Source organism: Nycticebus coucang, chromosome 6 (assembly GCF_027406575.1).
Source record: "Nycticebus coucang isolate mNycCou1 chromosome 6, mNycCou1.pri, whole genome shotgun sequence".
In the NCBI taxonomy this organism is placed as follows: Eukaryota; Metazoa; Chordata; class Mammalia; order Primates; family Lorisidae; genus Nycticebus; species Nycticebus coucang.
Genome location: NC_069785.1, coordinates 20,183,708 through 20,208,274, shown reverse-complemented (window position 1 = coordinate 20,208,274; position 24,567 = coordinate 20,183,708). Strand labels below are relative to the sequence as shown.

General features: G+C 43.9%; 1 protein-coding gene across 2 annotated transcripts in view; it reads right to left on the bottom strand.

Moving 5' to 3' along the window:
• SNX6 (sorting nexin 6) overlaps positions 1–24,158 on the bottom strand; it is a 63,626-nt gene extending 39,468 nt beyond the window's left edge. Inside the window, exons 1-4 of one of the 2 annotated variants that reach the window (XM_053594692.1) lie at positions 23,364–24,158; positions 23,160–23,207; positions 8,348–8,452; positions 4,407–4,517 (exon numbers count right to left, since the gene is read on the bottom strand). In XM_053594692.1, coding sequence (XP_053450667.1) covers positions 4,407–4,517; positions 8,348–8,452; positions 23,160–23,207; positions 23,364–23,369 — 270 coding nt within the window. In that variant the 5' untranslated portion in view covers positions 23,370–24,158. The remainder of the gene's footprint in view (positions 1–4,406; positions 4,518–8,347; positions 8,453–23,159; positions 23,208–23,363) is intronic. The other variant, XM_053594691.1, reaches the window with a different exon arrangement.
• Between the last annotated feature and the right edge of the window lie 409 nt (positions 24,159–24,567).

The window sequence follows — 24,567 nt, the reverse complement described above, 5'->3', positions numbered from 1 at the left end:
ACTCATTTCTGGTATTAGAACAGCAGTTCTCAAACTTCAATCTATAGACTCCCACGTGGCAACCTAGAGTCCTCAAATTTGTATGTACACTAAGCTCTGATTATAGACTGAATATGTATAGCAAACGCACATATCATTTTTCATAAGTTTTATATGCAAATAATACGATTAAAGACAAATTTTTTTTAATTAATGAATTCAGGGCCTGACATGGGTATTCACACTTGTAATCATTATAATTTAAGAGGCTGAGGTGGGAACACTGCTTGAGGCTAGCAGTTTAAGAGCAGCCTGGGCAACATAACAAGACCTAATCTCTACAGAAAAATTAAAAAAAAAAAAAAAATTAGCCAGGTGTGGTAGTGCATGTCCATAATCCCATCTACTCAGTGAGGCTTAGGCAGGAAGATCCCTTGAGCCCAGGAGTTTGAGGTTGCAGTGGTCTATGATTGTATCACTGTACTCCATCCTGGGTGACAGAGTGAAACACTATCTCAAAAAACAAAAAAAAAGAAAAGAAAAATTAATGAATTCATAATAGCTTTATGCTACTGTATTTTTTTTTCCTTTAATGAATACTAAGAATATGATCCAGCAAAGGATGTTAAAAGGGTCCTAGATTAGAGGAATGTACCCAAAACAGAACTACTTTGGGAACAAGACATGAATTAATGACTAACTTCATTCTACTCATCCAGTCAGGGAATAAGTAAGCAAACACTTACCTTAAATAAGAACATAAGATCTAGGGCGGCGCCTGTGTCTCAGGGCAGCGCCTGTGGCTCAGTGAGTAGGGTGCTGGCCCCATATGCCGAGGGTGGCGGGTTCAAACCCAGCCCCGGCCAAACTGAGACAAAAAAATAGCCGGGCGTTGTGGCGGGCATCTGTAGTCCCAGCAACTCGGGAGGCTGAGGCAAGAGAATCGCGTAAGCCCAAGAGTAGAGGTTGCTGTGAGCCGTGTGATGCCACGGCACTCTACGGAGGGCAGTACAGTGAGACTCTGTCTCTACAAAAAAAGAAAAAAAAAAGGGGGGCGGCACCTGTGACTCAGTCGGTAAGGCGCCGGCCCCATAAAAAAAAAACAAAACAAAAAAAAAAACAAAGAACATAAGATCTAGAAGAGATACAGAATTCAAGAAATAAATATAAGAAAAAGCAATCCTGGCTGGGCACAGTGTCTCATGCTTGTAATCCTAGCACTCTGGGAGGCCGAGGCAGATGGACTGCCTGAGTTCACAAGTTCCAGACCAGCCTGAGCAAGTGTAAGACCTTGTCTCTAAAAACTGGCGGGTGTTGTGGCAGGCATCTGCAGGCTCAGCTACTTGGGAGGCTGACAGAAGACAATCACTTGAGCCCAAGAGTTTGAGGTTGCTGTGAGCTATGATGCCATGGCACTCTACCCAGGGCAGCAAAGTGAGACTCTGTCTTAAAAACACAAAAAAGAAAAAGAAAAAATAATCCTTCTGGGAGGCAGAGGCAGGTGGATTGCCTGAGCTCAGGAGTTCCAGACCAGCCTAAGCAAGAGCAAGACCCTGTCTCTACTAAAAAATAAAAGAAAACTAGCCAGGCATTGTGACAGGTGCCTTTAGTCCCAACTACTCAGGAGGCTGAGGCAAGAAGATCGCTTAAGCCCAATAGTTTAAGTTGCTGTGAGCTACGCTGTCACAGCACTCTACCCAGGGTGACAAAGTAAGACACTATCACAAATAAATAAATAATCTTAAGAAGAAGGGCCTAGGATGGGGCAATGTGTGGTGGCTCATGCCTAGCACTCTGGGAGGCCAAGGCGGGTGGATTGTCTGAGCGTAGGAATTTGAGACCTGCCTGAGCTACAGCAAGACTCTATCTCTTAAAAATAGCCAGGTGCTGTGGCAAGCACCAGCAGTCCTAGCTACTTAGGAGGCTGAGGCAAGAGGATCACTTGAGCCCAAGAGTTTGAGGCTGCTGTGAGCTATGACACCATGGCACTCTACCAAGGGTGTCACAATGAGACTCTGTCTCCAAAAAAAAAAAAAAAGAAGGGCCTAGGGCCTTTAAGAATTATTAAGGACCTGAGCAAGAGCGAGACCCCACTCTACGAAATAGCTGGGTGTTATGTCAGGTGCCTGTAATCCCAGCCACTTGGGAGCCCAAGACAAACAGAATCACTTGAGCCCAAGAGTTTGAGGTTGCTGTGAGCTATGATGCCATAGCACTCTACCAAGGATGACAAAATGAGACTCTGTCTCAACAGCAAAAAAAAAAGAACTATTGGGCTTGGCACCTACAGCAGCTAGGGTGCTAGCCATAGACACCGGAGATAGCGGGTTGGAACCCAACCCGGGCCTGCCAAACAACAATGACAACTACAATCAAAAAATAGCTGGGCATTGTGGCGAGCACCTGTAGACCCAGCTACTAGGGAGGCAGAGGCAAGAGAATCGCTTAAGCCCAAGAGTTGGAGGTTGCTGTGAGCTGTAACATGACAGCACTCTACTGAGGGAGACATAGTAAGACTCTGTCTCAAGGCTCGGCACTCATAGCTCAGTGAGTAGGGTGCAGGCCACATATACCTAAGGTGGCAGGTTTGGGCCCGGCCCACTAAACAACAATGACAACTACAACCAAAAAATAGCCAGGCGTTGTGGCGGGTGCCTGTAGTCCCAACTACTCAGGAGGTTGAGGCAAGAGAATCGCTTAAGCCCAAGAGTTGAAGGTTGCTGTGAGCTGTGACGCCACAGCACTCTACCCAGGGCAACATAGTGAGACTCTATCTCAAAAAAAAAAAGAATGAATCTAAGAAAAAGGTTACATCACATACAGCAATAGGGTCAGAGAGCATCAAGTACAGTTCGGCACACAATCACTGATAATTAAGACATGGTCTTACTTTTCAAGGATTGTTCAGCCTATGGAAGGAGAAAGTAATAAATAGAAAGTACCACCAATCAAGCCAGGCAAGGTGGCTCATGCCTGTAATCCCAGCACTCTGGGAGGCTGAGGCAGATGGATTGCTTGAACTCATGACTTCAAGACCAGCCTGAGTAAAAAACGAGACCCTCGTCTCTACTACAAATAGAAAAGAAACTGAGGCAAGAGGATCAATTGAGCCCAAGAGTTGGAAGCTGCTGTGAACTATGATGATGCCAGAGCACTCTACCCAGGGCAACAGCTTGAGACTGTCTCAAAAAAAAAAAAAAAAAAGAAAAGAAAAGAAAGTACCATCAGACAAGAAGACAACCTAAGAAAAAAAGAATGCACTACCAGTCATTCACCAAAATCTAAGCTATAGAAAGAAAAAGAAACAAATGGCTGAAAAGGAGTGGCAGTCACAGGATGGAGATGGAATTAGGCCATGGCAATTTCAAGGAAATCAAACAGAATTTTTTTTTTTTTTTAGAGACAGAGTCTCACTTTGTCACCCTTGGTATAGTGCCATGGTGTCACAACTCACAGCAACCTCCAGCTCTCAAGCTTAGGCAATTGTCTTGTCTCAACCTCCCGAGTCGCTGGGACTATAGGCAGCCACCACAACACCTGGCTATTTTTTGTTACAGTTTGGCCGGGGCCGGGTTTGAACCCACTACCCTTGGTATATGGGGCTGGGGCCCTACTCACTGAGCCACAGGCAACCGGCCAAAGAAACTGAATTTTTTTTTTTTTTTTTTTTTTTTAGGGGGCCGGGGCCGAACCTGCCACCCTTGGGATATGGGGCCAGTGCCCTACCCACTGAGCCACAGGCGCCACCCAAGAAACTGAATTTTATCTGGAAGTTTCTTCTAGATTATAAAAAAGCCCTAAATTTCAGAAATTTGAATGTGGCCAACAATAACACAGGATGACCATCTATTCTTGACTGCAACAGCTAGTGCATATTTAGATAACCTCTTAAGAGACATTCCAACTTTAAGTATTGGTCAACCTAAGGGTTCAAAACTAGTATGATTAAAAAAAAAAAAAAGACTAGTATGATTTGTAATGTCCCCTTAATCCAGTGGTTCTTAACCTTCCTAATGCTGTGGCCCTTTAATGCAGTTCCTGTGGGTCACAACCCGTAGGTTGAGAACCACTGCCTTAATCCTTAAGACAAGCCCATTTCAACTCTGAACAGGAAAAATTTAAGTTTAAATTAGGGAATATAACATGTCCCCACTACATGAAAAACAACTTAGGATAAAAGGTGGCAGCCAAAATGTTTTATAACCAGAAATTTTTTTTTTTTTTTTTTTTGGCCGGGGCTGGGTTTGAACCCACCACCTCCGGCATATGGGACCGGCGCCCTACTCCTTGAGCCACAGGCGCCGCCCTATAACCAGAAATTTTTTTAAAAATCACATCAGTTCACTAAAACTCCTAAACAAGATTCAACATGTAATTATCTAAAACTCTCCTAGTAATTGAGATTGAAATGCAATCTTGATACTTACAATATAGCCTGCATAGTCTTCATTTTCAACAAAGGAATCGTGAAGCCAGATGAATTCCTCATGTTGTCGAACAACAGAAAATTCGTTTTGTTTAAAATTTGGCAATGAACTCTGCAAAGATAGAGATTGTCTTGAATAAAATTCAAAGTTACGCTAAAAAGCTTTTTTTTTTTAGAGACAGAGTCTCACTTTATCGCCCTTGCTACAGTGCTGTGGCGTCACACTGCTCACAGCAACCTCCAACTCCTGGGCCTAGGCGATTCTCCTGCCTCAGCCTCCCCAGCAGCTGGGACTACAGATGCCTGCCAGAACGCCTGGCTATTTTTTTTGTTGCAGTCCTGCCAGGGCCAGGTTTGAACCTGCCACCCTCAGTATATGGGGTCGGTGCCTACCAACTGAGCCACAGGTGCCACTCTCTTTTATTTTTTGAGATAGTCTCAAGCTGTCACCCTGGGTACAGTGCCGTGGCATCACAGCTAACAGCAACCTCAAACTCTTGGGCTTACGCAATTCTCCTGCCTCAGCCTCCTAAGTAGCTGGGACTATAGGTGCCCACTATAACGCCCAGCTATTTTTTGGTTGTAGTTGTCATTGCTGTTTGGCAAGCCCGGGCTGGATTAGAACCCGCCAGCTACAGCTACTGGCGCCCTAGCCACTGAGCTACAGACCCCAAGCCCCGGCTATTTTTGGTTGTAGTTGTCAATGTTGTTTGGCAGGCCTGGCTGGATTCGAACCCACCAGCTCTGGTGTATGTGGCTGGCACCCTAGCCGCTGAGCTACAGGCGCTGAGCTTAAAAAGCTTTCAATAAACATTTTATTTCTTATTTTTAAAAAATCAGTCTTATGGCTTGGCGCCTATGGCTCAAGCGGCTCAGGCGCCAGCCACATACACCTGAGCTGGAGGGTTCAAGTCCAGCCCAGGCCCACCAAACAATGATGGCTGCAACCAAAAAAAAATGGCTGGGTGCTGTGGCAGTCACCTGTAGTACCAGCTACTTTGGAGACTGAGGCAGGAGAATCGCTTGAACTCAGGAGTTGGAGGTTGCTGTGAGCTATGATGCCATTGCACTCTACACAGGGCCATAGCTTGAGGCCCTGTCTCAAAAAAACAAAAAAAAAAAATCAGTCTTATATGAAAAACCATACAGTGTCTTTAAAGTCTATTATTGAACACTGAGATACCCAGATAAAATTGTCCTCAGATTGTGGCAAAGATGGTTAACAGACTTATATTGTACTGCTACCACTACTTTTTTCTTTTGAAGAGTCTCACTTCTTCATCCCCGTTTGAGTGCTATGGTATCATAGCTTACAGCAACCTCAGACTCTTGGGCTCAAGCAATTCTCTTGCCTCAGCCTCTCAAGTAGCTGGGACTATAGGTACCTGCTACAACGTCCAGCTAGTTTTAGAGACGGAGGTCTTGCTCGTGCACAGGCAATCCACCCGCCTCGGCCTCCCCGAGTATAGGTGTGAGCCACCGCACCCAGCCCTGCTGTTACCATACTAAAAAATTTTCTTATTAACATATTTCAAATTCAACTATTCAAAGGAAAATATACATGCAATCTGAAAATGTGCGTTAAGAACTGAGATCTAGTAAGAATAATTTGTAAGGCTCAGCGCCTGTGGCTCAAGCAGCTAAGGCACCAGCCACGTACACCTGAGCTGGAGGGTTCAAATCCAGCCCAGCCCGCCAAACAACAATGACGGCTGCAACCAAAAAATAGCCAGGCGTTGTGGCGGGCGCCTGCAGTCCCAGCTACTTGGGACATGGAGACAGGAGACTCGCTTGAGCCCAGGAGTTTGAGGTTACTGTGAGCTATGATGCCACAGCACTCTACCCAGGGCAACAGCTTGAGGCTCTGTCTCAAAAAAAAAAAAAAAAAATAGAATAATTTGTAAAATAGTCATCTGACCAATAGAAAGAACACAGAAAAATTGAAAACAACAAAAATGGTAAAAGATAATCTAGAGAAAATTAAATTTGTAGCATGTCTAGCTTCTATGATTAATTCTCAAAATATTGGCCTGGCAGTACACACCTTTGGGAGGTCGAGGCAGGAAGATTGCTTGAAGCCAAGAGTCTGAGACCAGCCTGGGCAAGACTTCATTTCCACAAAAAAATAGAAAAACTAGGGGCGGTGCCTGTGGCTCAGTGAGTAGGGCACCGGCCCCATATGCCGAGGGTGGCGGGCTCAAACCCAGCCCCTGCCAAACTGCAACAAAAAAATAGCTGGGCATTGTGGTGGGCGCCTGTAGTCCCAGCTGCTTGGGAGGCTGAGGCAAGAGAATCGCGTAAGCCCAAGAGTTAGAGGTTGCTATGAGCTGTGACGTCACTGCACTCTACTCGAGGGCGGTACAGTAAGACGCTGTCTCTACAAAAAAAAAAAATAGTCAGGCACTGTGGCGGGTGCCTGTAGTCCCAGCTACTCAGGAGGCTGAGGCCAGAGAATCGCCTAAGCCCAGGAATTGGAGGTTGCTGTGAGCTGTGTGATGCTATGGCACTCTACCAAGGGTGACAGAGCGAGACTCTGTCTCTACCAACAAAAAAAAAAAAAAAAAATAGAAAAACTAGCTAGGCATGATGGCACACAACTGTAGTTCTAGCTTCGTGGGTGTCTGAAACAAGAAAGATGCTTGAACCTGGACATTTGAGGTTGGTATGATGATGACACTAGACTCTAGCCTGGGTGACAGAGCAAAACTCCATTTCAAAAAAAGCAAAAATCCAGCGTGGCACCTGTGGCTCAAAGAAGTAGGGCGTTGGCCCCACATGCCAGAGGTGGCAGGTTCAAACCCAAACCCAGCCCTGGCCAAAAACTGCAAAGAAAAAAAAAAGCAAAAATCCAAAAAGACACACCCCATAATATTAATTTTAAAAATACACTTCTCTAAAACTTTTTTTGGTAAAATAGCAGTTAAAATAGGTGGGCACGATAGTTCACACCTGTCATCGTAGCACTTTGGGAAGGTGAAGCCCGAGGACTGCTTGAGGCCAGGAGTTTCAGACCAGCCCAAGCAAGAGTGAGACCCTGTCTCTACTAAAAATAGAAAAATTAGCCAGGTATTGTAGTGGATGCTTGTAGGCCCAGCTAGTAGGCAGGCTGAAGTAGGACTGCTTGAGCTCAGGAGTTTGAGGTTGCTGTGAGTTAGGCTAATACCAGGGCACTCTAGCCTGGGGTGACAGAGTGAGGCTCTGTCAAAAAAGAAAAAAGAAGGAAAACCCAAAAAACAAAAAACAGGCCCGGCATGGTGGCTCATGCCTTAATCTCAACACTCTTGAGAAGCTGAGGCAGGGGGAATGCCTGAGCTCACAAGCTCGATACCAGCCTGAGCTACAGCGAGATCAAGACTCTAAAAATAGCTGGGTACCATGGTGGGCACCTGTAATCCCAGCTACTCAGGAGGCTGAGACAAGAGAATCACTAGAGCCCAGGAGTGTGAGGTTGCTGTTGAACTATGATGCCATGGTACTCTGCCCAGGGTGACAAAATGAGACTCTGTCTCAAAAAAAAAAAAAAAAAAAAAAACAGGCTCGGTGTCTGTGGCTCAAGCGGCTAAGGCACCAGCCACATACACCTGAGCTGGCGGGTTCGAATCCAGCCTGGGCCCGCCAAACAATGTCAGCTGCAAGCAAAAAACAGCCGGGCATTGTGGCGAATGCCTGTAGTCTCAGCTACTTGGGAGGCAGAGGCAGGAAAATCGCTTGAGCCCCCGAGTTGAAGGTTGCTGTGAGCTGTGATGCCACAGCACTCTACTCTTGAGGCTCTGTCTCAAACAAACAAACCCCAGAAGAAAAACCATAGCAGTGAATTATAAACTAAAATATAGTCTCTTTCTAATTATATTCAAAACCTAAGTCCCACTCAACATATTATTACATATGTAACATTAGCACAAGAAATTGTTAAAATAATACAAAGCACAAAATCACATTTACCTTTGTGTGAACAGTGAATTTTACTTTGTCTCTCTCACTAAGAGCATCAGAAATATCCACCTGCAGAGCAGCATCACTTTGAAGATCCACATTTATCGCTTTAAGCTAGAAAAAGAAAATATCCTAATAAAAATTTTGTATGCTTTTATATAATTTCCTTCTTCTACCCAATAAGACAATGCAAAAATCAAACCAAACCAACAAAAGACTCAAGTGTTAAAAGGTAGTCCGGGGCAGCACCTGTGGCTCACTGAATAGGGTACTGGCCCCATATACCAAGGGTGGCGGGCTCAAATCCAGCCCCAGCCAAACTGCAACTAAAAAAATAGCTGGGCATTGTGGCAGGCACCTATAGTTCCAGTTACTCGCTGTAGTCCCACTTACTCGCCTAAGCCCAAGAGCTAGAGGTTGCTGTGAGCTGTGACACCATTGCACTCTACCAAGGACTTCAAAGTGAAACTCTGTTTCTAAAAAAAAAAAAAAGTAGTCCAATTAACTTAATCACCATATATATTTTTTAGTGCAGGTGCTTTTTATGCTAATATCATAACCAATTTTCATTCTACCCCATTCAATTATACTCTTGCTTTATATAAGTCACAGAGCTAACCATGATTCATTATAGTTCCATCCAAAATGAAAACTATCTTCTAAGAAGATGGTCCATTAAAGCTCAATGTTCTAAAATTAAGAAATGAGTCTTAGGCATGGTGGATCATGCCTATAATCCTAGCACAAAAAATTTAAAAATTAGCCCCAGACTGGTAGGACATGCCTGTTGTCTCAGTTACTCAGGAAGATGATGCAGGTGATCACTTGAGCCCAGGAATTTGAGGTTGCAGTGAGCTGTGATGATAGCACTGCTGCACTCTAGCCCAGGCAACAGAGTAAGACCCTATCTCTAAAAAAAAAAAAAAAAAGAAAAAGAATTTTGAGCAATAATTTTATCTCTATTGCTTCTTTCAATTCAGGAATATACAGTGAAACTATCGAATATAGCTAAATATGTTACATATATATAAATTACTAAGAAAAATATTAATATAGTAAATACTCAAATAACCCTACAAGCTACAATACAGTGAAGAACTAGATATGTTCCCTATTTAGTGCTTCCACTTACTTATCTATGAGAAGACTTTTCCACTTATAATTTTTAAATTTCATCCTTTTTTTTTTTTTTTTTTTTTGAGACAGGGTCTTGCTCTGTCATCCATAGTGGAGCATAGTGGCACAGTCACTGCTCCCTGCAACCTCCAACTCCACAGCTCAAGCTATTCTCCTGGCAGGACTACAGGCGCATGATACCATGACCAGCTAATTTCAAGTTTTTTTGTACAATGGGGTCTTACTATATAGCTTAAACTCCTGACCTCAAGCAGTCCTCCTACCTTGGCCTCCCAAAGTGCCAGGATTATGTCCCACTCCCGCGTATTTTTTCCCAAGCAATAACTATTGAAAAATAGGTAATTTGAAGACTTACAAGAGTCAAATACGCCAACAGATAAAGTCTTAGCCAGCTACAAAAATATAAAATATTTAAAATCCAATTGGCCTGTTGCAAATATAGTACTCTAGTTGTAAATCCAGGACTTTGGAAATCTCACCTATTCATGAGTACTTCAAATTTTAATTACAATATAAATGAAAAAAATGCCAGAAGCAAAACTGTTTATACTCAGTGATCTCAATTACATGTTTAAAAATATACACAAGACTTGGGCGGCGCCTGTGGCTCAGTCGGTAGGGCGCTGGCCCCATGTACCGAGGGTGGCAGGTTCAAGCCCAGCCCCGGCCAAACTACAACCAAAAAAAAATGGCCGGGGCGGCACCTGTGGCTCAGTCGGTAAGGCGCTGGCCCCATATACCGAGGGTGACGGGTTCAAACCCGGCCCCGGCCAAACTGCAACCAAAAAATAGCCGGGCGTTGTGGCGGGCGCCTGTAGTCCCAGCTACTCGGGAGGCTGAGGCAAGAGAATCGCTTAAGCCCAGGAGTTGGAGGTTGCTGTGAGCTGTGTGAAGCCACGGCACTCTACTGAGGGCCATAAAGTGAGACTCTGTCTCCACAAAAAAAAAAAAAAAAAAAAAAAAAAAAGGCCGGGCGTTGTGGTGGGCGCCTGTGGTCCCAGCTGCTTGGGAGACTGAGGCAGGAGAATCGCTTAAGCCCAGGAGTTGGAGGTTACTGTGGGCTGTGTGAGGCCACAGCACTCTACCGAGGGCCATAAAGTGAGACTCTGTCTCTACAAACAACCAAAAAAAAAATACACAAGACTTATAGGAAATATACCAAAATGTGAAAAATAATGAATTTTCTTTATATATTCTCTTATTCTCCATTATATGCATGTAGTACTTTCATAAATAGGAGAAAAGCCTTGTGAAATCTTGTGGCATCAAACAATTTTACAGTTTCTTATTAAATAGGGTTAACTTTACTAGTAATAAAAATGTTCACTTACATCCATTTTCTTTTGTAATGGTTCTCAATTGAATAAACATGCTTTAAAAAAAATAAACACTCCTAGCACTTGGGAGGCCAACGTAGGTGGACTGCTTGAGCTCACAGGTTTGAGACCAGCCTAAGCCAGAGCAAGACCTCATCTCTAAAAATAGGCAGATGATGTGTGGGCACCTGTAGTCACAGCTACTCAGGAGGCTGAGGCAAGAGAATCACTTGAGCCCAACAGTTTGAGGTTGTTGTGAGTCTGGTACTCTACAGAGGGCGACAAAGTGAGACTGTCTCAAAAAAGAAAAGTTAAGAAAATAAACACATTACATAAAATACAACCAAAGATTCAAAAAAATCAATTAATTGATCACTTTACTTTGGTATAATACATATGATGGCCTTCAACAAAAATTTTACTAATAAGTTCATATTAAATTTCAATCAGCAACATATTTTTAAACATATATACCCTAAACTTACACATAAAATTTTTTTTTTTTTTAAAGACAGAATATCATTCTGTTGCCTGGCCTACAGTGCAGTGGTGTTATCATAGTGCTGGGCTCAAGCGATCCTCTTGCCTCACCCTCCTGAGTAGGCACATGCCATCAGGCTTGGTAATTTTTCTGTTTTTTTTTGTAGATACAGGGTCTTGCTATGTTGTACAGGCTGGTTATAAATAAAAATAACTTAAAATGTTTATTGTGCTCAATGTTACATGTAGCACACTGTAAGATTAAAAAAGGAAATTAACAATGGCCTTAAATAACAAAGGTTTCAAAACTTTTCATTTTCCCACTATCTCATTGCTTTTGCAATATTGGAAACACTAAAGAATATTTCTTTGGTTTTCTTGCTTCTATTTAGTCTTATCATGTCTTCATATTGTCCTTCCTACCTCTTCCAATTCCCTACCTTAATCCTAGTTCAAGAAATGTTTCTTTTTTTCTCTTCATTCAGCAGATTCAGGCTGCTTTTAAGATGTTTATTGTGGTCAGCCAAATAACGGCTCTCCAAAAGATACCTACATCCAAATCCCTGGAACCTGTAAATTACCATATATGGCAAAACAGGACTTTGTAGATGTGCTTCAATTAAAGATTTTTGGGATGGGTTATTGAGGTAGGCCTTAAATGCAAACATCTCTTTTTTTTTTTTGGAGACAGTCTCTCTATGTCACCCTTGGTAGGGTGCTGTGGCCTCACAGCTCACAGCAACCTCAAACTCTTGGGCTTAAGTGATTCTCTTGGCTCAGCCTCCCAAGTAGCTGGGCCTACAAGCACCCAGCTATTTTTTTGTTGCAGTTGTCATTGTTGTTCAGTAGGCCTGGGCCAGGCTTGAACACACCAGCCTCATTGTGGCCGGGCCCTAATCACTGAGCTACGGGCACTGAGCCCAAACATTTGTATCTTTATAAAAGGCAAAAATCTGACACAGACAAAATATTCTAATAATGAGAAGACAATGTGACTATGGCAGCAGACATTAAAACAATACAACCACAAACCAAGCATTGCTGTCAGTCACTAAAAAGCTGGAAGAGGCAAGGAATTCTTCCTTAGAGCCTCTGAAGGCAGTCATGGCTCTGCCAGCTGACACCTTGATTCCAACTCAAGGATCCTGATTTCCGACTTCTGGCCTCGAGAACTTGAGAAAATAAATTTCTGTTGTTTTATGCTACCAAGTTAATGTCTTACAGCAGCCATAGGAAACTAGTACATTTATCATACAGTTTTTGAACCTAGCACATAGCAACCTCAAATTCCTGGGTTCAAGCGTTCCTCCTGCCTCACCCTCCTATGTAGCTAGGACCATAGGCACCAAACATCTTGCCTCTACTTTTAGTAGAGTCATGGTATCACTCTTGCTCATGCTGGTCTTGAACTCCTAAGTTTAAACAACTGTCTTGCCTCAGCCTCCCAGAGTGCTAAGATTACAGCAATAGTAATTGACTTTTTTGATTATAACTTTTTTTTTTTTTTAAGACAGTCTCACTGTATTGCCCTGGGTAGAGTGCCGTGGCATCACAGCTCACAGCAACCTCAAGCTCTTGGGCTTAAGTGATTCTCTTGCCTCAGCCTCCCAAGTAGCTGGGACTGCAGGTGCCACCACAATGCCCAGCTATTTTTGTTGTTGTTGCAGTTGTCATTGTTGTTTTAGCTGGCCCAGGCTGGGTTCAAACCCTCCAGCCAAGTGTAAAAGGCTGGCGCACTACCCACTGAGCTACAGGCACCACCCACAAAATTTAATTAACTTTCTGTAATCACTAAGTTCAGTTTAAGAAAATTTCTAACTAGATTATATTCAGTGGTTTAATCTTTATCTGGGCCAGTGAACTTTGTACTTTGTTAGAGACTAACTAGGTTAAATATTTGTGTCACTGGGCAAGAGAAAGGCTAAGATACAGAATGTGAATTCAGCAATACAAATACCATTACTAGTAGAAAAATAAGGGCAGCGCCTGTGGCTCAACGAAGCAGGGCACTGGCCCCATATGCTGGAGGTGGCTTGTTCAAACCCAGCCCCAGCCAAAAACTGCAAAAAAAAAAAAAAAAAAAAGAAAAATAATTTAATGACCCTAACCTGCTTCTGGTAGTTAAATTCACCATATATACTTACAAAAGAAGACATTCGCTACTAGTTACTAAGCTGACTAGTTTACCATAAAGGATCTAGCTTAGAACATTCCTAAAAAAAAAAATCAGTTGTTGGGCAGCGCCTGTGGCTCAGTCAGTAAGGCGCCAGCCCCATATACCGAGGGTGGCGGGTTCAAGCCCGGCCCCGGCCGAACTGCAACCAAAAGATAGCCGGGCGTTGTGGCGGGCGCCTGTAGTCCCAGCTACTCGGGAGGCTGGGGCAGGAGAATCGCTTAAGCCCAGGAAGTTGGAGGTTGCTGTCAGCTGTGTGAGGCCACGGCACTCTACCGAGGGCCATGGAGTGAGACTCTGTCTCTATAAGAAAAAAAAAAAAAAAATCAGTTGTTTATATTTGCCAGAAAAGTAAATGTATAGAGATGGATGGGTATATAGGAAAAAGAGGAAGGAGGAAATAAGAAAAGAAAGAAAATAACTTTATTTCAATACCCTCACAACTGGTCTTGTTTCTTCCCTTGCCCCAATTAAATCTATTCCCTACAGAGCCACCTCTATGATCTCATTAAACTAGTAAACTTTCCTCTACTCAAAAATCTAACGGGTTTTCACTTGGAGAAAAGCCAAAGACCTCACAGTGGCCCACCATACACTGTAAAAACTCCATCTGACATCATCTCTCTGACTAATCTACTGTCCTCTGGCTCACTGCAGTCCTGCCATATGGGCTCCGCATTGTTCCTTGAACCCACATTCATGCTGGTACCTCGGGAGTCTTTGTACCTACCGCGCCCTCTGCCAGGTGTATTCTGCCCCCAAAATCTACCTGCATGGCTCACTTTTCTTCAAGTCTTTCTCAGGAAGGCCTTTCCCAGGCACCCTAAAATTGCAGCTCAAACCATCCATCATCCCATCCCTGCCCCCAAATGCCTATCCCTTCCTCATTTTTGTCATTGCACCATCTACTATACTTTAAATCAGTGGTTCTCAATCTTCCTAATGCCGCGACCCTTTAATGCAGTTCCTCATGTTGTGGTGACCCCCAACCATAAAATTATTTTCGTTGCTACTTCAAGGAAGCATCAATCCACCCTCCACATTCCAATAATCTACAAAGCTCATTTTATTTTTATTAATTAATTAATTTATTTATTTAAGGCAGAGTCTCAAGCTGTTGCCCTGGGTAAAGTGCTGTGGTGTCACAGCTCACAGCAACCTCCAACTCTTGGGCTTACGCGATTCTCTTGCCTCAGCCTCCCAAGTAGCTGGGACTATAGGCGCCCGCCACAACGCCTGGCTATTTTGTTGTTGTTGTTGTCATTGTTGTTTAGCTGGCCAGGCTGGATTTGAACCCGCCAGCCTGGGTGTACGTGGCTGGCGCTATAACCACTGTGCTATGGGCGCCAAGCCTATAAAGTTCATTTTATTTAGGCATATGTCTTACCCAGCTTGAAATCCCTCAGCACTTCCCACTGCCTGGAGTCTTTATCATTATGTGGTGTATACTCGACATACACCTTTGCGACCCTTGCTCCAATAAGAATAGGCGCTCCAAGTGGAACCACCTTACCAACACATGTCATCCTATTTCCTGGCAAGCTGAGTGACATCCAAGGTCCTAGAGCTGCATCTGTTTAGCTGCAACTCCTTCTGGTTGTATGGCCTGACTTAACATATGAAAAGTCCCTGGCATGCAGTAAATGCTGTGTAAGTAACTATTACTTTGTCTTTCCTACTGGCCTTCCCCCCACCCCCCAGTTAAAACTCTCTACTCTATACTTCCATGGCAGTTAATCACAAGGGGATTATAACTCCATCTCCCTCAGAGTGGCCTCAGGCCACACAGAGCAGGAACTATATCACTCATCTTTGTATCCTCAGCCAACACAAAGTATGCCACATTTTATATGAAAGCAGCTATCCATAAAGGTAGAATATGTTTAAGCTAAATGCCTTGTAGGTACAAAACAAAATGCAAACATCTGAGCTGAGCCTTGAAAGAAAAGCTAAGGAAGAAAAGCACTCTACAACACTGAAATGCATGTATAAAGCACACATTAATGTGCACGTAGAGGAGAGTACCTGGGGAGGGGACATGTAGACTGACAAATGAAGCCAGCAGAAACAGCTAAGAGCACTGTTGAATGCTAAGAAGTTTGAACCTTACTCCCCCTCCCCAAAAAATGAGATCCAAGTAAGTCCTTTTGGGGTGGTGAAACTGTGGCCTTCTGATTTCAAGACTGTCCCCTTTTATCCCTCTTCCACTTGTTTAAGTACCAAATGAGGGAAGAAAAATTCCATCTTTCTCTGTAGCACCCCTTTTAATACTTTGTTTCATAAAATTTGAATTTAGTCAAAAGGCCCTTCTTAAGGACCTTGAAGGCCATACTTCCAATTACATTTTAATTATTAATATAAGTAATGTGAAGGTTGGATTGGGAAGCAGGAAAACTAAAGACAGAAACTAATGACAGATTCTGCTACAAAACAGGCAAGAAGAAGCAAGGACCTTAACTGGGGCCAAGTAACTCAAAGATGGGTTAGACGGGGTAGGTAACCTGTGGCCTTCTAGGCCCTTACATGTGGCCTTTTGATCAAAGCCAAATTTTACAGAACAAATCCTTTTTACTTTTATTAATACATTTTTGTCTTCTAAATTTTATTTTTGAAGTGAATGTATCAAAATACCAAAGAATAAAGTAAGTTTCAATGAAATAATCCTCCCAGATGGACAGGCACAATTTGAACATTAGTAAGCCATAAGGGCTAAACTAATGGCTGCTACACTCATGATGTAGTTCTCACTTCCCCTGCCTGACTGGTGCCACTACCACAGGAAGTTGGATGGCAAATACTGATGGTCAAATACACCAGTCTGGTATCAAGTTTTGACGACGGTGCACTGTGTTTCTGTTTGAAGTGGAATTTATGAACAGTCACCCAGTTCGATAGTATTCTTTAATTCTGTCTGATGAGCTCAGACATGTCAAAGAAGACCAGAAGACCAAGAGAAAGCTAATGGAAGAAATCAGATATGTTAAGTATTTTAAGGAGGATTGAGAATTTCAATATTATTTTGTTTCTGTTAAAGATGATTTGCTTGCTTTATGATACTGCAATATCAACATTAAAGAAATTCAAAGCTCATCAGCATTATAACACTCATAAGGACCACAAATACTTTAAATAAGAGGGAGAAGTACAAAAGGTTCTATTGCAGAAGTTAAAAGCTAAAAAGCAACAGCAAAGACAATTCTTTGAAGCAGCAATAAGACCTGGAAATAATGCCACTGAAGCAACTTATAAAGCAGCTTATATGCTCAGGAAAAAAAGGAAGCCATTCAGTAATGTAGAAATTGTAAACGAAAGCATTGTTAAAGATGTAGGATGTTCAGACCCTGTTAACATTTCAAAGTACTAACAACTGCCTCTTTTCAAGGAGAACTATAACTGATCAGCAGCATAAATCAACCTTCAACTTAACAGAGCAACTTCATGCAACACTTCAAAAGAAAAATATATATTATTCACTAACTTTGGATAAGTCAACTGATACTACTGACTCAGCACAGGTTTTATACTTCATTCAGATAACAGAAGATTCAGTTGCTTTGGGTACTCTTGCAAACAGAACCCAAAGAATAGATATCTTTGACAACTTTCAAGATAAATGTTATTAAAAAAAAAAGAAAGAAAGAAAAGAAGATAAATGTCATGAAGTTGGACTGAATTTGGAAAATGTAGTGAGTGTTATGTATGGTGCACCTCCTGCACAGATTAGAAAAAATATTAAAAGATTCAGACGTTCTCTGCTCTTTTTTTTAAAGACAAAGTCTCACTCTGTCACTTGAGTTAAGAGTTGCTGTAGCCTCAGCCTAGTTCACAGCAACCTCAAACTCCTAAGCTCAAGCAGTCCTCCTGCCTCAGTCTCCTGCCACAATACCCAGGTCGTTTTTCTATTTTTAGTAGAAATGGGGTCTGGCCTTTGCTCAGGCTGGTCTTAAACTACTTAGCTCAAGTGATCCTCCCGCCTCAGCCTCTGAGAGTGCTACGATTACAGGTGTGAGCCACCACACCTGGGCTGATTAGAGCAAAATTAATATGGCCTTCCAACATGAAAAGGTTCCCCACCCCACGTTAGACAACATTTCCAAGGTGAATTAACTGGCCTCAGTGACTGTTCTGCTATTAAGATGCAGGATATGATTCAGAAGTTTCTTGCCTACACAAATGGAAAATGATGTTATTAATGAAGATAAGGAATATACACGGAAGAGCAAGGCTGAGTGCAAGAGAAGGTGTAGTTACTCCACCTACCATCACTTTAGAAACAATAAACATATTATTTAGAATTGAAATTAAATGCTAAGAAAGAATTATGACATCACTCTGGCATGCACTGCTCTTTTTTTTTTAAGAGACAGAGTCTCACTTTGTCGCCCTCAATAGAGTGGCCTGGCGTCGTCACAGCTCACAGCAACCTCCAGCTCTTGGACTTAGGCAATTCTCTTGCCTCAGCCTCCCGAGTAGCTGGGACTACAGGTGCCCGCCACAACACCTGGCTATTTTTTTGTTGCAGTTTGGCTGGGCCAGGTTTGAACCCACCACCCTCTGTATATGGTGCCAGCACCCTACTCACTGAGCTGCTGCCCTACTATTCTTATTTAACAAGCACATCAAAGCAAAATATGTCCAGTTCAAAGGGCTCATTTGTTTACTGAATAATACATTACTATCCTTTTTTAGGGAGAGAAAAACCTATTATTGTAGAAGTGGGGCTGAAGAGATCAAAATGTGGCCAGTAATTTTCAATACTGTATAGTCTTAAAGCCTGTTTCTCACAAAACAGTATTTTTCCTAAGACTCTAAGCTTTGTTCTGATCCAAATATCATTATGAAAATGTAATGCTGTTTGAAGACTTATTTTAAAACAGTAACTTTAATTTTGCTTATTTGCTGCTTGGAATGAAATACTCGTATTATTTTTGAATCTATGATATCCTCTTTGCAACTCATATCAAATATGCACTTTATGCATTTTCTCTATCAAGACTCTCTTTCTTAGGGCGGTGCCTGTGGCTCAAGGAGTAGGGCACTGGCCCCATATACCAGAGGTGGCAGGTTCAAACACAGCCCAGGCCAAAAACTGCAAAAAAAAAGACTCTCTTTCTTAAAAGGCTGAACAAGATGATCTAAGTACTTTTTAAAAGTGTAATGCCTAAAGTTGCTAATTGTGGCAATCTAATTCCATCAGGACAAACACAATCTAAGGAAATTTAAAACAGCTAGATATTCCTGTTCTTGAACTGAGGAAATAGCAAGATAACTTTCTTCAGTGTAATCAAACTTCTGTGAATACCAGAAACTTCTTGAGTATTTGTTAAAAAAAAAAAAAAAAAGCAATTATGAGACCAGGCGCAGTGGCTCATGCCTGTAATCCTAGCACTCTGGGAGGCTGAGATGAGTGAACTGCTTGAGCTCACAAGTCTGAGACCAGACTGAGCAAGAGCAAGACCTCCGTCTCTACTAAAAATAGAAAAACTCAGGCAAGAGAATCGCTTGAGCCTAAGAGTTAGAAGTTGCTGTAAGTTGTGATGCCATGGCACTCTACCATGGCATCATGGTAGTGATGGGGTGAGGCAGTTATGGCTGGGTATGGTGGCTCATCTCTGTAGTCCTAGCACTTTGGGAGGTTAAGGAGGGTGGACTGCTTGAGGCCAAGAGTTTAAGCTAGCCTGAGCAAGAGACCTCATCTCCACAAAAAAATACAAAAATTAACCAGGCGCCGTGGCACATTCTGATAGTCCCAGCCACTAGAGAGGCTGAGGCGAGGAGGATCTTTAACCCAGAAGTTTGAAGTTGCCTTGAGCTATGATAATGTCACTGAACTCTAGTCCAGTAGACAGAGCAAGACCCTGTCTCAGAAGAGAGAAAAAAAGAAAAGAAGGAAAGAAAAGCAGTTATCTGCCCTTTTTTCACCCTAAGAGATTCTGATATACTAAGGGTGCGGAATCCAGAAACTTGTTTTTACAAATAGCCCAGGTGATTTTAATGCAAGCCTTTCAAGGATACTTTGAGAAACACATACACAGTGACTCTGGTCTGTGTGCTTGGTTTAAAATCCAGCTATCCCCCTCACAGACTACTTACTTTCTCTGAGGTTCAGATTTCTCATATGAAAAAACAGGCATACTGGGCGGCGCCTGTGGCTCAGTCGGTAAGGCGCCGGCCCCATATACCGAGAGTGGCGGGTTCAAACCCGGCCCCGGCTGAACTGCAACCAAAAAATAGCCGGGCGTTGTGGCAGGCGCCTGTAGTCCCAGCTACTCGGGAGGCTGAGGCAAAAGAATCGCTGAAGCCCAGGAGTTGGAGGTTGCTGTGAGCTGTGTGAGGCCACGGCACTCTACCGAGGGCCATAAAGTGAGACTCTTGTCTCTACAAAAAAAAAAAAAAAACAGGCATACTAAAGGAACCACCTTCTCTTATTCAACCTCTTTTCTGCTGCACATTGGAAGACTCAGGCCAAAAAGTAAATATACAAACACTAACAAAAGCTGATTAGGGAAAAAAAGGTCCATGCATACTTTTCGTGATATCTGATAAAGCAAAAAAGTCCTCACAAAATTAGCATGGGAGCTGGCCATGTTGGACACCCATGGTTCAAAAGAATGATGAAAAGTATTGAAATGATGCCTATGTGGGGCTTAACACAGTATTTAGCTATAATTACTACTGTAATTATCACCCAGTTCCTTAAGACAAAATTAAAGAACTGGACATGTACACATATTTATCCTGACATTTTTTCTTCTTTTTTTTTTGAGACAGGGTCCAAAAAGAGTTGTCCTCCATAGAGTGCCATGGTGTCACAGCTCATAGCAATCTCAAACTCTTAGGTTTAAGCAATTCTCTTACCTCAGCCTCCGGAATAGCTGAGACTACAGGCGCCTGCCACAACATCCAGCTATTTTTTTTACAGACAGGGTCTCACTCTTGCTCAGGTTGGTCTCAAACTCATGAGCTCAGGCAATCCACCCGCCTCGGCCTCCCAGAGTGCTGGGATTACGGGCGTGGGCCACTTAGCCCACCCTGCATTTTTCTTATTACTTAAAACTTTAAAAAGGTCATCAGTTCATACTACTTCATCTCTGTTTTTTTTTTTTGAAACAGAGTCTCACTTTACTTTATTGCTCTGAGTAGAGTGCCGTGGCACACATAATCCCAAACTCATGGCACACATAGCACACATAATCTCAAACTCATGGGCTCAGCCTCCCTAGTAACTGGGACTATAGGTGCCTGCCACAATGCCTGGCTTTTTTTTCTTTTTTTTGAGATAGGGTATCACACTTGCTCAGGCTGGTCTTGAACCTGTGAGCTCAGGCAATCCACCCACCTCTGCCTCCCAGAGTGATAGGATTACTCTGGCATGAGCCACTCACCTGGCCCTACTACTACATCTCTTATAACACACAGCAATAAAACTTAACAATATTGGGTAGGTGCCTGTAGCTTAGCAGATAGGGAGCCAGCCACATAAACCAGGGCTAGCGAATTCGAAACCAGCCCAGGTTTGCCAAACAACAATGCCAACTACAACAACAAAAAATAACCGGGCGTTGTGGTGGGCGCCTGTAGTCCCAGCTACTTGGGAGGCTGAGGCAAGAGAATCACTTAAGTCCAAGAGGTTGAGTTTGCTGTGAGCTGTGATGTCATAGCACTCTACTGAGGGCAACATAGTGAGACTCTGTCTCAAAGAAAAAACAAAGACCTTACAATATTTTATCACCCATCATCCACTAACAAATGTGTCTCCTATTATCTAAGATGGATAACAAAAAGCAAAACAGAACACTAAAACATGGGACATTAAATGTTAAGGAACCATGGATTCTTGCTGAGCAACCATTATCTTGTATCAATATTTTTCAAGTGCTCACATGTATAGCCGGGTGTTGTGGCGGGTGCCTGTAGTCCCAGCTACTTGGGAGGCTGAAGCAAGAGAATCGCTTAAGCCCAGGAGTTGGAGGTTGCTGTGAGCTGTGTGAGGCCATGGCACTCTACTGAGGGCCATAAAGTGAGACTCTGTCTCTTAAAAAAAAAAAAAAAAAAAAGTGCTCACATGTACAAGGCACTATATTACTGCTATTGAGTAGACGTGGGGCAGAAGCAACTGGGGGTGGAGCGGGGGTGAAAAAGGGAGGATCAGAGACCTGAAGGTCCTTTCTGAAGTGGAATGCAACCAACCTCAAATAACATCAAGGGTAGAAAAAGAGTTACTGGAATTTGGGGATTACAAACTTTCAGTTTTAAGATGAGTAAATTCTGGGCCTGAAGTGGTGGCTCACACCTGTAATCCTAGCAATTCTGGGAGGCTCAGGCAAGCAGTTTGAGACCAGCAAGCCCAAGTGCAAGACCCCATCTCTAAAATGCTGGGCACTGTGGCCAGTGCCTGTAGTCCCAGCTACTAGGAAAGCTGAGGCAAGAGAATGGCTTGAGCCCAATAGTTTGAGATTGCTGTGAGCTATGATGCTACAGCACTCTACAGAGGGCAACATAGTGAGACTCTGTCTCAAACAAAAAAAAAAAATGAGTAAATTCTGGAGAGGTGATGTATGGCATAGTGATTAAATTTAATAATAATGTGTACTAGGCCCGGTGCAGTGGCTCATGCCTGTAAACCTAGCACTCTGGGACACTGAGATGGGTGGATTGCTTGAGCTCATGAGTTTGAGGCCAGCCTGAGCAAAAGCGAGACCCCTGTTTCTACTAAAAATAGAAAAACTGAGGCAAGAGAATCACATGAGTGCAGGAGTTGGAGGTTGCTGTGAGCTATGAGGCCACAGCACTCTGCACAGGGCACCAGCTTAAGACTCTGTCTCAAAACAAAACAAAAATATATCGTATACTTGAAATGTGCTATGAGTAGATCTCAAGTGTTCTTACAGAAAGGTGACTTGGGCTGGGGCATGGATATGTTAGCTTGACTGTGGTACTCATTGCACAATGTATACATGCATCAAATACGGTTATTGTCATCACCCTCAAAAAAGCTAAGGGCAAAAAAACATCAAGGAAACTCTGTAAAAGACATTTTTTTTTAATATATTAGAAAAAAGTTGGGGCGGTGCCTGTGGCTCAAGGAGTAGGGCGCCGGTCCCATATGCCGGAGATGGCGAGTTCAAACCCAGCCCCGGCCAAAAACCAAAAAAAAAAAAAAAGAAAAGAAAAAAGTTAAAGGTATCCTGGGCTACCAGCACTTTGCCAAATCTGGCAGGTCACTACAGAGGAGCTGCTATTCGACGACCGTAAAAATTCCTGCCAAAGGGTAACTGAGAATAAGCCCGTACTGTATGTGTGTGTGTGAGAAAGAGAGCGAGTTCCTGAGGTCCACACCGGGAGAAAATTGAAGGTGCCGCCTGGAAGGTCTGAGAATGGGTTTTCCTAGCTCCAAGTGGCGAGGGTGGGGGGCGTTCCAGCTCCCGCCTCCGTTTCCACATCCCAACCTGCACTACGCCCCAGGCCGGGGAGTAGGTCCACAGAAGGGCCTAGAGCGAAGGACGTGAAAGCGGCCCGGGTCCTCTAGAAATCGAAACGGCCCCCAGAGAGGACGCGCTGCAGGAGGGCGGGGCGCGGGGTGGCAAAGAAACCGAAAGGCGGACGACACCGAGGGAGCGCCTCTCGGGCGGGGTGGACCCCTCCCCATACCACACCCGCGGGCCGAGGCGGGGGGTTGGGAGGGTCCAGCGAGTAAGGAGGAGAGAGAACTTACTCCGCGGTCCTCCTCTGAGAGGAAGTCGGGGCCGTCGTCCAGGCCTTCCTGCGGGGTCCACGGGCCCGGCGCGCCGGGGGAGAGGATGGAATGGGGGAGACACAAAGGAAAACATTAGTGCCAGGTCCGCGCGGTCCCCGCGTCCGCCCCGCGCCCGCCGCCCCCACCGCGCGCCCGGAGTTCGGCCCTGCGGAGAACACCCACCATCATGGCTGCTCCGAGGCGAGGGCCAGCGCAGGCGCGCGTCGCACTACCAGTCAGAGGGAGCTGGCGGCGGCGGGAGGGGCGGGGCCGCCGGCAGAGGGCGGCACCAGGCCTCGGAGCAGCCCCGCCCCCTGCTCGGCGCTGGGGGTCCGGGTCGGTGAGCCAGGAAGAAAGACGGTGAGGCTTATGCTCAAGGTCATAGCGCTGAGAAAGGAAGTACACTAAAGCCCAAACCCAGACCCACAGGGCTGGGGGCAGCTCAAGGCTGACAGGCCCTGATCTGTAAAGGGCCTATAAGGCCATTGGAGGAGCTGTCCAGTTCCCTTGCAGGCGCCATCTGGAAACCACTATGCATCATCTAGTCTTTGTATTGTGCCACACAATAATTAATCACAATTATTATCACTTTGTCTATGGAAGTTGGAGGAACCAAAGGCCTTCCCGCAATAAGCCATCAGGGGCTGTAATCAAGCTTTTATTGCTGGCAAGGTAGTAACTAATAACTACCTCAGGTTTTGGGGCGCTGATGGTTGAGCACTATAAAAATGATTGAGCTGTTCTCATTACAAGAGTATTTCTTTCCTTCGTTGGAAGAAATTTCCCCAGAACTACTCCTAAGTGTGCAGCTGGAAAGCATCACACAGGTGTGATCCTCAGGCATTTCAAACAAGATAAAATCATTCTTTTTTCTTTTCTTTCTTTTTTTTTTTGTACATACAGAGTCTTACTTTGTCGCCCTCGTTAGAGTGCTGTTGCATCACAGCTCACAGCAACATTCAACTCTGGGCCCAGGCGATTCTCCTGCCTCAGTCTCCCAAGCAGCTGGGACTACAGGCGCCCGCCACAACACCCAGCTATTTTTTTGTTGCAGTTTGGCTGGGGCTAGGTTTGAACCCGCCACCCTCGGTATATGGGGCCGGCGCCCCACCCATTGAGCCACAAAATCATTCTTTATTCCCTGCCCCACTTTACCTATTTCTCTCTCACACACGCAGTTCTTGTGCTTCCATTCAGTTAATTGCGCAGCATCTTCAGCTCTTGAGACCACAAGAGCTAATTCCATTGAATACTTTCCTCAGTTCTCACATCTAGCCAAATCCTATCGCTTCTACAACGGACTCTCTTCCTTACCTCTTGAATTAATCCCGTTTTTCCAACTTTCACAGCAATTACCATCAACATCTCTTGTCTGGACCTTTTCCAT